The 16,787-nt window shown below is 38.0% G+C and overlaps 1 protein-coding gene across 1 annotated transcript in view; it reads right to left on the bottom strand.

Moving 5' to 3' along the window:
- Nucleotides 1-16,787, bottom strand: part of TMTC2 (transmembrane and tetratricopeptide repeat containing 2) — a 389,840-nt gene that overhangs the window by 47,226 nt on the left and 325,827 nt on the right. The window contains 2 exon segments of the mRNA XM_021093031.1: nt 4,230-4,293; nt 15,863-15,977. Of these exon segments, the coding sequence (XP_020948690.1) occupies nt 4,230-4,293; nt 15,863-15,977 (179 nt within the window).

Below are 16,787 nucleotides of genomic sequence, written 5' to 3' on the forward strand. Positions count from 1 at the left end.
CATTTCAATTAAAAAAAACCAAACAAGCCATAAATTAATGCAGAATTTGGCTTACTTCCCAGAGGATGAACAAAACAGTTTCACTTTACGTTTCCCGCTAGTCCTTAAGAGTCAGCAGTTTCTGATGTGCATCAGCGGGAGGAGACAGAGAAAGTGTTTTCTTTTTAAAGTAACCTCCACAGGAAGATCGATTTTTTTTATAAAAATGGAAAACTGAATGCTTAAAAATTTTAAAGGGCAATTTTGGTAAAGAGTTTGCCCATCATGAAAATATGTTTTAATATAATATGAGGTTTAATTTTTTGAGTAAATAAAAACTTAAAGGGTATCATTTTTTGCCATAAACATATTGCTCTTAATGTGCCCATTGGTAAATGACAACGTATTGAATAATCTGATAGGAAGAGGTAATATCAGAATCTAAAATTTAAAATCATACATGCCTGTCACTTTAAATTTCTTTCATCATTTTACCGTTTGGTTACCAGGATTCTTTGTATATGAAAAAATCCAAAAACTCAATTAATACATTTAAAATAAATTGTACAGAAAAACATGGCTTTTGTAGAATAGAAAAAATAAAGCAATGCATCATGGAACATACTAAAGAAATGGAATAGGTATTATTATTATTTTTTCTTTTTACATTGGCACACATGTCATATGTTCCTGGGCTAGGGGTCGAATTGGAGCTGCAGCTGAGGCCTGCGCTACCACCGAGGCAACGCTGGATCTGAGCCACATCTGCAACCGATGTCACAGCTTGCGGCAACGCCGGATCCTTAACCCAGGGATTGAACTTGCATCCTCATGGACGCTATGTTAGGTTCTTAACCTGCTGCACCACAACGGGAATTCTGAATAGATATTAATTATTAAGAGAGCAATCCATCCTACAGATAATCAACAGTCTTCTCAACATGATGCTAACTAGAGGTAGTACAGAGTGGCAATCAAAATTTTACTTTGCATAGTCATGCTCTGACATGAACCCAGCTGAAGCATCCACACACAGCTACTGATTGCTGTAGCCGAAACGAAACAAGAGAAGAAAATGCTTTATGATAAATAAGAGTAAGATGAGATTACCATGCAGACGAGAAAAGAAGAAATGATAGTAACACTAAATAAATAGGGAATAAGAGTTGAGGTCTGTTTTTTATGTTCTCATATAAACAGGTAACTGAAATTTATTAACTTAAAGTACAGAAATAACATACAATGATTTTATGACAAAGCGATCAAACAGCTGTGAGCAAGATAAATGTCAGATAGATGTTTTAATTTAGGTCACATGCTAACTGCTAATAAATCATGACATGGGACTATTGGTTAAATAGGTCTCTTCAGATCAGAATAGAAACTTCTCTTATTGTCAAGGTTTGTATTGCAATAGTATGGCCTTGGTGGCGTCTTACTTAGCTAGATTATGTGCAGGAAATAATCTGTACATAAACAGGCAAAATTTATACAACAGATTAGGAAAAGGCCAAATCTGTTGATCCATCAATTATAACATATACTTACTGTCAAATATAAACTTCATATTCTATCTAAATCCATAAAATACTTAATTTATTGTTACCAGATAAGGGATGTATCATTTGAATAAATGTATTTTTCAAAAGCAATCTGCAGCATGTTTATGAAGAAACTTTTTGGGGCTTCGAGAAAAGTGGCTTCAAATTGGAGATTAAATATTGATTTTATGATTTGGCCAGTCACTTAAAATAAATATTCTCATAAGTCAGGTTTAAATCTTGTGGTGCCTCGTTGTCTTTTTCATTTTTTAGGTCAGGTCAGCAGTTCAGATAGCTTTTCTTCTCATTAACCCATTACAACATGCTGAAGAAAACCATGATCAGCCACTTAACAAAATGAAAGTGATATCCAAGGGACCACTTCTCAATGAGTAAAAGTTGAATTTATCATCATTTATTACATATATGAAAAGCACTGTATCATTATTTTAATCAATGTGATGGGACAAAGAAGGGAAGGAAGAAGGAAGGGAGAAAGAGAGTAAAAGAAACAAAGAAAGAAAGAAACAGAGAAAACAAACAGAGGGAGGAAGCAAGAAAGGAAGGAAGGAAGGAAGCAAGCCAGACAAAAAATCCTGACTCCTGTCTTCAATGAACTTATAATAATAAGTTTAAGGTCACAAATTCAACCTTTTTCTTGGAAAGCTTCACAAAGATGCCCAACTTGGGCATTTACAAGGCTGTGCCTCCTGTATACACCCCCCCCCCATTGTCCTAATTCCCTTTTCTTGCTCCATTTTTCTCCAAAGCGCTGGTCGCCGACAGGCATAATGGATGCGTTATCTGTCTCTTCCTCCTCCATCTCTTCATCACTAGATTGTACGCTCCTAAGGAGCAGCGACTCTTGTCAGTTCTGTTCACTGCTGTGTATCCAGTGCCTGGAAGACTGCCTGGCACTTACTAGGTGCTCACTAAATATTTAATGATTAAATAAACGAAGGGACTATTATTATCCCCCCCACCCCCCGACTTCCGGCTTGCATATTCTAAGACAGAACTGTATTGTGTTCCATCAAGCTTTCTCTTATGGACACATCCGCCTGCATTACAATGTGATTCCATTCACCAGCTGTGAAAGGGGCAAGTTACTCGGATCTCTCAATTTCACCAGAATGGGGAATCACAGGAGTATCTGCGGGTTGTTGTAAGGAAAGTAGAAGAATGCACACGAAGTGCTAAGCTGGACACTAACAAGTGTTTAACACATTTTAGTGGTTATTGTTCTTACAAGTGTTACATTATTTTCTTCTGTCGCAAATAGCTCACTGATTCGTAAATCCTTACCTCATAATTAATGAAACTGGGGACATTCAGAGTCAGGGCTAAGGTTCCATGTGGTTGAGTCTCATGGAAAAAAAAAAAAAAAAAAAAAAAGCTACTTCTTGTGTAGGTTGCTTTCAGGAAGCATTAATCCTCCTCTCGTGCTGCCCAGGACAGTACATACCCCTGCAGAGGAACTGCCACACTGTATTTCAATTAGTTGATGATAAGTTTTCTCTGCTACACTGTGTGGTCTTTTGGGTGTGAAATCTCTGCATCCTATCACAAAGCAGGCGCTCTGCAGACATTTGCCCAATGGGTGACTTGCTGCACAGAAATGGAACTGATTCCATTATTTGCGGTCACGTCACATGCGCACTTTCATTACTGTTTCAAAATTACATTTCTCAATAGACGGTGTAAATCTAGAGAGCAGGGTAGAGATTTTAGTGTAGGAGAGTGATGCAGAGCAGTGTGGATGAGGAATAAAAGCAACGCCCTGGAATTCCGTGATGTACCGTGAATAAAACGTGCTTCGAAGACCGACACAAACCCGATTCTTACTCTTTCATAAATGGTTACCCTATTTCAATAGTAATGATCTAATTTGTATCCATCTTACTTTATGGAAGTGTGACTACCCAGGGAAAACTTCTAATAAAAACATATTGGATAAGGTTGAAAAGCACAAATATTAGGAATGAGGATTGCAGAAAAGGAAAGAGGCACACAGCTTGAGGGTTGACTACATGCAAGAATCCAAAAATACTCGAGATGTTAGCTGGTTCATAGGTACGTAAGACCACAGCAAACATTCTTTCACAGAACTCGTTTTAAAGGTCATCCAAATACAAATGATTTAATCACGCTAAAGCCTATGTTCAAATGATGAACACTGATGGGCTTTACACAGGGTAGTAACCAGTAATTTGTACCTCTGGGAAAAGAAAGGAGCCTGAGACCGGTAGGTTGTATTGGTGAATCAGCCATGGGGTTGCCCATTCGAAATAAGTGACCAGGAAGTTCCTGTGGTGGAGGCTGGAGCCCAACGAGTCTCCATGAGGACGTGGATTCGATCCCTGGCCCCGCTCAGTGGCTTAAGGATTCGGCATTGCCATGAGCTGTGGTGTGGGTCACAGAGGCAGCTTGGATCCTGTGTTCCTGTGGCTGTGGTGTAGGCTGGCAGCTGCAGCTCCCATTTGACCCCTAGCCGGGGAACTTCCATATGCCGCAGGGTATCGCCCTAAAAACCAAACCAAAATAAAAATCCCAAACCAAAATAAGTGATCAGAAAGAAAAAGCCCAGCATCAAAAGCCTTTGTGTCGATAAAACCCAGTATCACAGCCTTCTATGCCTATGTCATGAGGAGAGCCTCATGCTGTGAGTTCATCCTTTTGAGCAATGCTTCCCATTCGGAAGGTACTTACATTAGGCCTCAGCCTGGCTGCCAGATCATAATACTTCTCAGCTGCTTCATTGAGGCTAGCCTGTCTGTTAAAGACAATAAATAAATACATAAATACATAAATAAATAAATAAAACTGTCATTTATTTTAAAACTGTAGATAGGTGAACAGAATAATTTTGCAGTAAAATGACATTAACATTTAAAAAATTATAATCATGCCAAATAATAAGCTGATGAAGCAAAGAAAAAATCACATAAAACTGAATGCCCGAAATGTACTTGTCACTGTCTTTAAATGACATCTCCCCTTAATGCTGTTCAGCAGGTATTGCTATTTTCACTTGACACATTAGGAATGAGAAACGTTATTTTCCTTTTCCAAGCTAATCCGGATAATATGTTACGGGATTGGGATTCTCCTGCATCAACATGATGTCCCAGAAGAATCTTAACTGTCACAAATAAAGTGTCACAGTTACTACTCAGTTGGTTTTGTTTTATGAAAATAGTAAACATTTACAGGTTTTTAAAAAACAAATTCTATCCATCTAGAAAGTTACTTTCTTTCCAATTCAGGAGAGGACCCTTCCATTACATGGAGTCTGAAAAAGAAAAAAATAAAAAGAGGCTAGCCTCTCCCTCTATTTGCTCTCAAGCCATCAGGACGGGCAAATGATGTAGCCTCAGGTAATGGGATATCCTTGCTTAGAACTTTCATTCTTAAGCAAATGACCGAAAGATGACTAGAATTTGCTCACAATGGTAGAAGCAACAGGTCTATGCTTAGTCTGTCCTTGCCTGTAAAGAACTGTTATTGGATATCCTGCTTCTTTACAGGAAGAGTCTGGGGCTACCTTATTTCCTGCTGATTTAGGCTATGTCTTCTGTCTATAATAAACTCAAGTTCCCACAGCCTTCAAATAGCTGGCTACAGCCAGTTTTCCTTAATGACCATCAAATACCACGAGCAGCATAGTTGACTTATACAAAGGGGATGCACAGGGAACTTTATAAGTTTGTGCATTGTCTATTCTTGCAATTCACAGCAAACTTCATGGTCTGGCCAACTGATTAACAGAAGAAATCAAATGTCCAAATTTTGAGGAAGTGCAGCCAACCAGCCATCAAAACATGCTATGTTTTTTCAATCATGCCACTGGTTTCAGAAAACCCACCACGATGGTAGATAATAAGAGCTAGAAAACTCTTGCAAATTGAGGGGTAATCTGATGATCATATTTGTGGGGTAGAGAAGAAATGCCACTGGAAGAGGACTGCAGAGCACAACTACGATGTGAAAAACAGTGGTTAATGCTGGGATCTTGCAGTCAAAATGGAGTGTTCTCTTGAAACTGTGAAGTGAAGAAGCTTTTGAGACAAAAAGCCTGCAAAGGGGTCAGGAATGAAAAGGAGAAACAGAAATCAACTTTCTCAATTAGAAAACCACCCCTCTCTTCAAAAGAGAGGGCAGACTTGCCATACCTACAAAATTGAATTTTCACATCGGTCAAACCAAATAAAAACTATGAAGACATAGCCCATGCAACCATATAAATTATGGGAATAAGTGAAGATAACATCTCTCTGGAGAGTAGGACATATTTTTCTAATTTTTAAAGGAAAAATAATGAAAACCACTGCTATTTTTAATGGGGTTACAGAGAAAGTAAAAACCCTTGACTTAAGGCTCTCCTGGACTCAGGACATATTACAACGTGTGGCTGCAATTTATATTCTCGTAAATGTTGAAGTTCCATTTCAATATGTCAAGAAAAGTACTTTAGTCTGGTATGAAATAGTAAAAATTCTCTCGCTAGGGTATTTAATGAAGGTTCCCTCCACCAAATTACAGAATCACTTTGGTTTACATTCATTTGGAAATCTGAACCAGAATTCATTAGGTCATGCCCTGGAAGGGTTTTCTCCAGAGGAAAATAAAAGGCATGGAGGTAGGAAATTAGAGTAACTTAATACTACAAAGAAGTAAGTTACTTTGAAGCAAGATCAATCAATAGAGATATCTAACATGGGAAGTATAGCTACCATTAATATTCATCTTTATGGACATTCAAATTCATGAGGTAGATAAGGATCAAAAGAGAAACTAAGGAATGCACTAGGTAAAATGCCTTTCAAAGAATAATCAATGCACTTAAAAAAAGTTCTTCCCTCTAAAAAGGTTATTAGTTTTTCAAGTCTTCACTGTTGTCGGTCTTTTAATCCCCAAAGGAAATATGTAGTTTAGAAGACTTCGTTTCTTAAGCCAGAAGTAGAACTGATGATATTCCAATGAAATTTTAAAAATACAGATAGTAGAATTTATTAGATTTGTCATAACATTGTGAAAATTAATTTTGACGCTCAGACTTTGCTTCTAATATTGAAGTTTTTACTGACTCCTAGTCAGCAGGCATTTCTGGAAACACATGGAAAGTTGTAGGAAGAAGAGTATGTCAGCTCTACCCACTGAATCTTCATTTATACCCCAGTTTTACTCTTGGCAAACAGAGAAGTCAGGAGGAGCTGTCCAGTGTCTCCTCTGTGGTGTAAGCTGTATTGCCTTCTCCTTTCTGCAAGAAACACCGTGGGAATGCTTAATAAATCTTCGCTGTAAAAATGACTGAATCACTGATAAACATTTGAAAACTGAGGAAATTAGCAATATTATGCTAGTTCCTTAGGGGATTCTATTAAATATTGTCTAGAATCTCAACGACTGGATTGGGAGAGATTGATTATAACACTCAGGTTCCCAGGACTATGAGGATCAAACTATTAAAAGAAGCTGATACAATATACTTTTCCTGAATAACCATATGTTTTGTTTTTGTTCATTATTTCTTTTCTGGGACAGTACATTTTCTATGTATCACTTCTCAAATTTCATGGATTACTCCATTTAAATACCTTGAGTCAATGTCTGTTGTTAACCACATTTCAAGGACGATGAAAGGGAGGCTTAGAAAAGGTGATAGCTTCCCAAAGGTAATAGAGCTGGGAGGAGGCTGAGCTAAGAATCGGGGGCACTAAAAGAAATAGCTCAACAACGGGATCATGCTGGTATCTTTGCAAGCATCAGATTTAGCAGAATGACAGGTGATATGTTGTTTTGTGGCAGTTGACCACCACAATTCCTACAGCAAATCCTAAGAAAGGAATAAGACATGTTTTCTTCTTCTTATGTTTAAAAGACATGATTTAAATGTAAGAAAGGAGATTTGCACAGAAGAGAATACAGAGAACATTTGCAATGACAAGTCTTACTTCCTGTCCAACTCCAATTCCCAGACTGATAGAAATGAATTTCTCCCTCCCAGCAGACCCAAAGATAGTTTCAGGAACAGTGAAATGTGCTATTGCATTTTGCCCTACATACCTCACCCGCTTTGAAGAAGACAGAAATGGGAAATAACTCAGGGGAAAGGCAAAGAAACAGGGAGTGAAAAACACAAGAGCAGTGCTTAGAAAGTACTTTCTTACATTCATGAGTTCCCATTTTTGGTGGAAGGTGATCACAATTCGACAGAAAGGAGACCCGTAAGATTTCCACATGTCTGAGTTGAAGACTCAGGAGGTGGGTAACAGGGAAAGGAGCTGTCTCTGACAAGAGTGCTCCCACCCAGGGTCACATGCAGGCAACCTTGCGTCTGGTCTCGATACTCCTTACAGAAGCCAGGAATGGCATGATGAGCAAGGAAAAGTACTCTTATTAGAAAACCACGCTGGGTCCAGATGGGCCACTACTCTAAAGTGTCACCCTGCGTCAATGCTATGTCCCATATCTAGAGAATAAAGGTTGAATCACCACGTCAACAACAGACATCAACTGGAAATGCAAATGGAGGCTCCTTTCTTATCATTACCCCCTGCCCATCACATACGCAGAGCCCTTGGCCTGTACACACTCTCTGTGGCCTCTCGGGGCCAGGAAAGATAAGGAAGTAGAAAAGGCTAGATGGTATTTTAAACTAGGCTATAAAGTAAACCTTGAATTCGGAAGAAATAACTGGATTGGGCTGATTATATTTTTAAAGTCTTTAGATTGAGCTTTTGTGCCATCAATGAAAATGCAGGCTCAAAGTGAATACAAATAACAAAAGTCACAAACAAATGTCATCATTTGATTACTAGAGAATTCCATTTTTACACATGGGACTACACAACTTACATCTCTTACGAATATAGAAATATATTTCATACAGCTAATTCCTCTCTCTGGCATTATTTTTTAAGACAAAAGTATCTTTGGGAACATGGGCTTAGGTCCCAATACTCTTATAAGAAATGATATATAAAAGAAATTTGGGAGTCAATTATGTTATGAAACAAGAACTTAATATACCCTGTAAGATATTTAAGGAGAATCTGATTAAAAGAATTATTTATAGTTATCTACATTTTTATGTATTCTATAAGAATTATAAAATTAAAGGTTGGCAAATTTAAAATTACTTCCCTGAAAATATAAAAAATAAAAACTTAGGTAGCATTTAGAAGACACTCTTTACAATGGCAAAGTTGTGAGCTGTCAATTTTGAATTAATATTGTTTAATATGGATAATAACTGACCCATACAAAAGAATATTTTATTGAACTCTGGGTGATTATTTTCAAGGATGACTTACAAACTTTTTTTTAAACTCGGGAGATGTTTGTTCCTGTATCCTGAAAGCAGAGTGAAACAGCAGCTGAGATTTCCTGGATTAATGCCCACTTGCTAAATTTGCACTTAGTCTTAAGTTACTCAACGCAGAGCTAAATTTTAATTCTAGTCGATAGAATGTACAGAAGGAAGAGAAGTAGAACTAAACAGACAAGGACATAAAAATGCACAGAAAAATCTTAAAATAGCAAAACCAGAGTCACCCATATGTAAAAATAATAGAAGAAGAAAAAACTCTGTAATGAAATTGCTAGAATGCATTGTTTATGATCAGGTCTTCTTAAATGAAAACTTCTCAGTCAAGACATCAAAAACGGCTTCTGACTTATAGACACCTGCCTTGGTACCAAACATAACGGGTGGAGAGGCAGAGTGGAAATGTAGCAAAAACAGAGGAAAGGACTATGGTGATGGTACAAAAAGATTCCTTGAAGTTAGAAGGAGCTTGATGCCCTTTAAGAGTTTAAGCCCATTCCTTCATGGCTTCAAATCTTTTAAGGCTGCTAAGGACAGGTTAAGCCTATATCTAGAAAGATCACATAAGGAAACGTACTGGAAAAGTGAAAAGGGAAGAAATACGCACTGGCCACGTCAGCTACAACATTCCTATATTGTAAATTACCTCTTGCGCTCACGCTTGGTTGAGAGAGAGGACAGGAGGAGAGGCAAGCTAGAACTTGCTTGTGGAAGTTGTTCGGGAACCAACATACTAAGCATCACGTGGGACCCTCTAAGGGCAAAACCACAGGCACCACTCACATTAAAATACTAAATTGCAACACGCGATTGCACAAGACCCCCAGGTGAGTCGCAGGTACGTTAATGTCAGAGAAGCACGGGTAGGAAAATGCCTACCTTCAATCCATCTGCTCACCCCTTTGCTTTAAAGTCCCTCCCACCCAGGACAACCTAGTTGAAATGAGACCCTCTCGTCCAAAAGTTGGCAGTCAAGTACAATGTATACATGGAAAACCTGGTAAATTTTCATGTGGTCTTTGATCATCTGGGTAGTGTTCAAGAAGAAAGCACAAAACCTGGGAGGCCTTGGTATATATACACACGAACACACACACACACACACCCACACACACACACACACCTCTCCAACATCCAATATATGTACTTCTCTGTGTGTGTGTACATTCGCAATCTGCTCTGAGTGAATAATCTGATTTTGTTCCTTCAGCACTTGAGAACTTCAATTGTATGTCACTGCCAGTGAAATTATTTGAGAATGAAAATCGAAAGACAATTCTTTCTCATACATTCACTCTCCTCTCTAGAAATTAGAGAAGCAATGGGAACTAGTTGGTTCAGGGCGGTTTTGCTTTCCTTACTGCCTTAGGCCTGGAGAAAAGGGTAACTGCATGCTTATCTCAGCAGAACGTCCTGTGCCAGACAATACACCGTGGCGGTATTTCTAAAAGCTTAATAACCCTTTGTGAGTACAAACTTGACGTTCTCTCTCCTATTACCACAAAGGGATGATTTAATAATATTGGAAGCACATTGCGATTCAGGATTTACACATTTTCTAACTTGGTGCTCCCTATAAACCCTTTTTCTGTCAATAAATTCAAGAATCACATCTTCTGGGTAATCAACCAGCTATAAAGCTGTGAGGGAGACAATGTGACAACAGCATTGTACTTGGGCCAGAACACATTAAACTTAAATCCCAGCCTTACCAACTGTGGGAAATATTGACTCTCTTTGAGCCTCAGTGTCTTCATCTATACAATGGGAATGTTAATGTCTATTTCATATATGTCAATTATAATTAAGAGAGTGACAATTAAAACGAAAAATATGGTGCCAGGCAGAAAAGAGATGTTTGCAAAACTACTTTTCTGTTCCTTCATTACCCTGTAAGTGGATTAAAAACAAAAACAAAAAACACTTTATACCACAGTCCTTGGATGTTGTGATTACGTTTGTTTTCAGTGCCTCCAGACTTCCTCTCAGGTGTCAAATATCTTTCTGCACGTTCTAGTTTCGAGTTCTGGGAGAACATTGAATAAATCCATTCATACAAAATGCTTCTAACAGAATAATTGATTCAATATTTCCTCTCACAACTCTGTAGACATAACTCTACTGAGTTTGAGTATTTTAAATTCCTTTGATATTTTCCTTTGATGATAACCAATCTGCTTTTTTTAGGGCTCTCATCTGGAAACATCTAGGACTTTTTCCATTTTATTTGAAGTACTAAAAATGTCAGCACATGTAGTCAACATTCACATTATGTAAGGCCTTCAACATCTGTGATCACCCTTCCTGGAAATATATTTGATAATTAGCTACAATGTGGATTCTGTCTTTCCCAACAAGGCAGAGGCCAGGAACTCCCTCACCTTCCAACTTTCTTCCAGCCAAAGTATCAGCACATGACTCAGTTTCCACCAATCAGATGCAACCTCAAGGGACTCAAAGTCAGAGGTGAGCAGATGGGGAGGAAGCTGAGCCCAGAAGCAGCATCTTCTACTGAATGTGGTGCTTGCTCTACGTGGTTCCTCATAGGCGACAGTGACTGGACTGTACGAGCTGCTGAGCCCCAAGGAAAATTGCAGGTTGGGGATTATTTCTGGCTGTGTAGAGCACTCTCAAGTCTGTGTGCTATAAAATATTCTCAGTAAATCCTGTTTCTGCTTAAACTGACAAGAATGGACTATTTAGTTTGCAGCTAAAAAATGTGACCCATACAAGACAAGTTTAGGAGTAGATCTATTTTCACTAATTTTGCTTTCAATATAATTATTAAAGACTTTTGTCCTATCTTGGAAATGTTCTCTATTTGTTGATAGCTATTTATCTGCTCTATGTTCTCCTTCATAAATTTTCTATTTATATTAACATTAACAAAACATTAAATTATGTATGTATGTGCCATACATAACTATATACAATATATACAGCATATAATTATATACATATATTTATATATACACAGACAAAAGTATATATCACATCTTGCATAAAGACTACATATATACTATACAGGCATGTACAGCCATGTACACACAGTTGTGTACTCTATATAACTATAGAAATATATATATAATTATTAGTGTATATATACTATTCTCAGTCTACCCCCCAACCTTTTATCTTTTCAGTCCTCATTTTCATGTCTTCAGTATTTTCCATTAAGTTCTGGGAAAATATCTCTAACATCTATTTAAACTATGAATCTATCAACTTTCCATTGCCTCTATTGCAGTCATGAAGTCAAGGATCCTATCAATTGCTTAGTAACCTTTTCTGCTGTTATACAGGTCCGCTTTCCAACTATCTATTTTATTTTCATGGATATATTCTGTATCAGTTAGGATAGGTTAGGTTACATTGTAATCATAAATATCCTACATCTGAGTGAATTAAGACAAAATTTATTTCATACTCACTCGACTTATCCAATCCAAGTGAGAAGGGAGCTTTGCCTCCCTGTGCTTACTTCAGGATCTATTTGCACAATTTTCAAGTCAGAGAAAGGGAAAAGCACCGCCTCCTACAATGTTGGCTTAAAAGTGATATACATCAGATTCACACGTCCAACAACCCCATGAGACCCATGAAGGCAGGAAAGTGCAACCCTATAATGTTTCTGGAAGGCAGAAGGCCAGATATATTGGGTACATGGCGTTAATACTTCCACAACACATAATGTTCTTGTGAATCACCTTGACAGGGACAACATGGAAGAGAAATGTTCTAATTTTACAGAAAGAGATCTTTACCCACACGGAGAATTAAAATGGGTCTGTTCGGAATGTCTCACATCTCAAGCCTCTTGACATAAAGCATTTTGCCCCTTGATGGGCTCTTCCCATCTGGTCTCTTCTAGATGGAATGACTTTTTCCTTTTTCTTTTCCACTTTTCTGAGGAGCAATTTTTTCCTTATTAATAGATTCTTTGGGTTCCATGCATGGGGAACTAGCCAAGGAATGGGAAGTTAAATGAGTGCTTCAAACCATATCTTACCTTAAACTATGAAATTTTCAAAATTGCTGCTTTGGGTATTAAGTCAAATATTAACCCAGCTAAACTAGACACAAAGAGGAAGACAGCTGTCCTTTCCCTCACATCCAAAGGACCACCAAACTTTGCCAATTTTGTTTCCTAAATATCTTACAAAAGAACAGAGCTCTTGAAGAAAAAAAAATTCATATCGAATGCAATTCAGAACAATGCGGCATCCCCAGGGGAAATGTTCGCTCTAACACGGAGGAAGCCAAATCTTGATGGCTAACCATTCAGGGGGTTGGAAAACCAGTATCCTTTCTTCTTCTTTTCAGCAAACAAAGTCCTAATTAATTAGGAAAGAGGCTGGTGTTCTTCCTGCACAGTAAACCTTCAAGAAATGCCTGAATTTGACAGTGCTGAAAAAATAAGTATCAAATGCATAGGGACTACCACCAAAGGGAAGAGGATTTGGCCAGGCTGCCGTGGTCACACTTGCCGTCAATTTAGGAAGGTACTGACTGAAGGCAACTTAGAGATTGCAGAAAGTTCAAGATCTGAAAAAGAAATCCTACGAGTTCCTGCTGTGGCTCAGGGGTAACGAACCCGACAATATCCATGAGGAGGCAGGTTCGATCTCTGGCCTGGCTCAGTGGGCTAAGGTTCCAGCATTGCCTTGAGCTATGGTGTAGGTCACAGATGCAGCTCGGATCTAGCATTGCTGTAGCTGTGGTGGAGGCGGCAGCTGCAGCTCTGATTGGACCCCTAATCTGGGAACTTCCACATGCTGCACGTGCAGCCCTGAAAAACAAACAAACAAAATTGTAAAGATTTCCATATCACCAATATATAACAAAAACGTTCCAGTGGTTTCCAGCACTAGCATAATAACTAAGGAAAAGTTATAAGCCATATATTTAACAAGGACTCTTTTTTTGGTAATGTTCTATTAACAAGTTTGCATGGGTAGACCTTGAATTTCAGATACTGATTTAATATGCAGCAAAACACCTTGTCGATGAAAGCACCTATTATCGTTATGATTAAGATGAATTAGCTTGCAGAATCTTGTGTGTTCGCATCCTTGGAAATGGTTTATTGTGACTAAAAGCATAGTGTTTTATTCAGGAAAAACAAAAAAGTCCTCTTCCCATCATAGCAGCTAACCTTGTCATGCAAATTAAAGTGTCTTTTAAAAATTATTTTCCCAGTGAAAGTTTCTGCAAACTATCAACTGACTGTAGTTCATTTTAAACATATACTGATAGTCCACTGAATCCTGATTTTTCTTTGCAGGTATCCGTTTTAGGAACCCTAAGCACTAATGTAGGGTGAAGGTATTAAACAAACCTCACATCATCATCTTTCCTCTCAAACAGACTTTGAATTTTTTTAAAACATATTAAAAGCCAAGAAGGAAACCACTAAGATACAGTTATAGCAATAAACTCAAATTATAAACCCAAAGGTAGCTTATAAAACTTGCTTTAACTATTGTTCCGTGGGAAAGGGGTAGGTGAGAGCGCGTGGTTATGAAAGGACAATGCAAGGGATGCTTGTGGTGAGGGAAACTGCCTGTATTTTGACCAGAGTGATGAATACATAAACCTATATGTGTGATAAAAGCGCATAAAACTAAATACACACAGACACACACACGTAAAACTGGGGAAACCCAATAAAACCAGCGGATGGCACCAGTGTCAAAATACTGCCTGATACTGTATGGGAGTTGTACATGGTATCATCATTGGGATAACTGAATAAATGGTACAGGAATCTCTCTGTATTATTTCTTAACTCTATGCAAATCAGGATAAAAAAACATAATGTTCTACTCTTCTCAAAAGTCCATGTTCTAGGAGTTCCCGTCGTGGCGCAGTGGTTAACGAATCTGACTAGGAACCATGAGGTTGCGGGTTCAATCCTTGGCCTTGCTCAGTGGGTTAAGGATCCGGTGTTGCCGTGAGCTGTGGTGTAGGTTGCAGACGCGGCTCGGATCCCACGTTGCTGTGGCTCTGGTGTAGGCCGGTGGCTACAGCTCCGATTCGACCCCTAGCCTGGGAACCTCCATATGCCGTGGGAGCGGTCCAAGAAATGGCAAAAAGACAAGACAAGACAAGAAAAGAAAAGAAAAAGTCCACGTTCTAAAACCTTCCAAATGTGCACCAATCCCTCTGTTATCTTGCTTCCCACGTAAAAGTAACCCATGTAAGCAGAAACTTGTGTCTAGAAGCCAAGCTCAGAGCCCATGCATAGTGTGAACGTCACCTAGTGAAGCATTTAAGCAGAGATTTAACAGAATTAAATTCAGGTAAGAGTGTGTGAGAAGGGGCGAACATACAGCTAATAGAACAAATAATGCCTTTTAAACAACTATATAAGTTACCTGAGTGTCTTAAAAAATCCTCCTTTAATGCACTTTTACTCCATAGTCGCACAAAAATTAATCTACCTTTTAATTATTTAGTTAGTCTTCAAATTAATCTTTCTGAAAACAGATGGACTAAAGGTCTAAAAACATAACAACAGTGCTAATTATAGGGCCAGTGTGAGAATTTGATAGGCCTTCGGTATATTTGCATTTGATAATCCTCTACTAAAAAGCACAATAAAATGTATCTACATGATAATTAGAATAAAAATGCAAATATTGAGAGGCAGTTGACTAATTGTCATAACATTTGTTTTGGAGACATTTCATTAGATAGTTATTAATTTTAATTTTCCAATTTTCTTTTGCATGTCATGGACGATCATTTTTGAAGGGAAGGGAGAAAGGGCCTTAACAATTTTCAGAGAGCCCTAAACACTCATACACCCCACACACTATGCACTTCAACTGTAATGAATTAAATAGTCCTGACTGATCTTATCAAGGCTAAAGAGCCTAATTCACCTTCAGAATGTGGAATAAGATGGTAAAATAAGGGGAATTAGTATAACTGATTTAATTACATCATACTCATTTAATACAGTTAACGCTACAGTGCTGGTCTCCCGAGGCACACAGCAAAAACTAACCTGAGCATGTGGGCAGCATTGAAGACCACGTCAAACTCCGTGCTGTCCAGTTCAGCTGCCTTTTTGGCCATCTCGGCTGCTTCGATGAGGCGAGCTTCTTCCAGAAGAAACTGACCTGCCAAGTATGAAAACAAGTGCTCTTCAACACGGAGAATAATAATCTTGCGAAACAACAAAAGCTGCTCTAGGGAAAAAAGGGAAGAAGGAAGCGAAGATGTATATGTGCCGTGCAGTTATGTGCTCACTGGTGTCATATTTTATGGGCCTTTCCCTTAAGTGCAGGATATCTCAACACACCTCATCTGGTACATTAACAATTATTTTTTTCTTAAAAATCCTCCATAGACTATTGAAGCAAGAAAGAAACAAATTTGAAGATCTATTACAGACATGTAAAAATGTTTTTAAAATGTAAAAAAAATACATTAAAAAAAGACTACTGAGAAGATGATTATTTTCTGAGGGTCAAAGTGTTGCAGGATTAAGACGCTGTATTAGTTCTGCTAAATCCTCAGCTCGGGTACAAAATATTTTATTAAGCTACCAACCAACTGGTTTAAACAGTAGCTGTTTCACCTAAATGTCACTGTAATCATGATGCTGTATCACTAGTATAAAATTTAATTACTGGCTATAACCCTCTGAGATCCTAAGACGATAGTTGCTTTGTAGAAACAAAAGAAATATTACAAAGGAACTGAGTTGATTTAAATTATTGGTCCTTTAAAACAGCTTTTGTCTCTGATGCATAAGCACAAACAGGGCTACACATATTGAGATACACTTATGTCTTATATGTAAGTAATGCTAAAATTTTCAAAAGAACATAGAAAAGTTAGTTTAGCGTTAACTTAATTAGACTAATAAATACAGAAGAAATATTAACAACTTCAGATTTTTGAGATTGCTTTCGGGTCAGCTTTGC

Source organism: Sus scrofa, chromosome 5 (genome assembly GCF_000003025.6).
Source record: "Sus scrofa isolate TJ Tabasco breed Duroc chromosome 5, Sscrofa11.1, whole genome shotgun sequence".
NCBI classification, from domain to species: Eukaryota; Metazoa; Chordata; class Mammalia; order Artiodactyla; family Suidae; genus Sus; species Sus scrofa.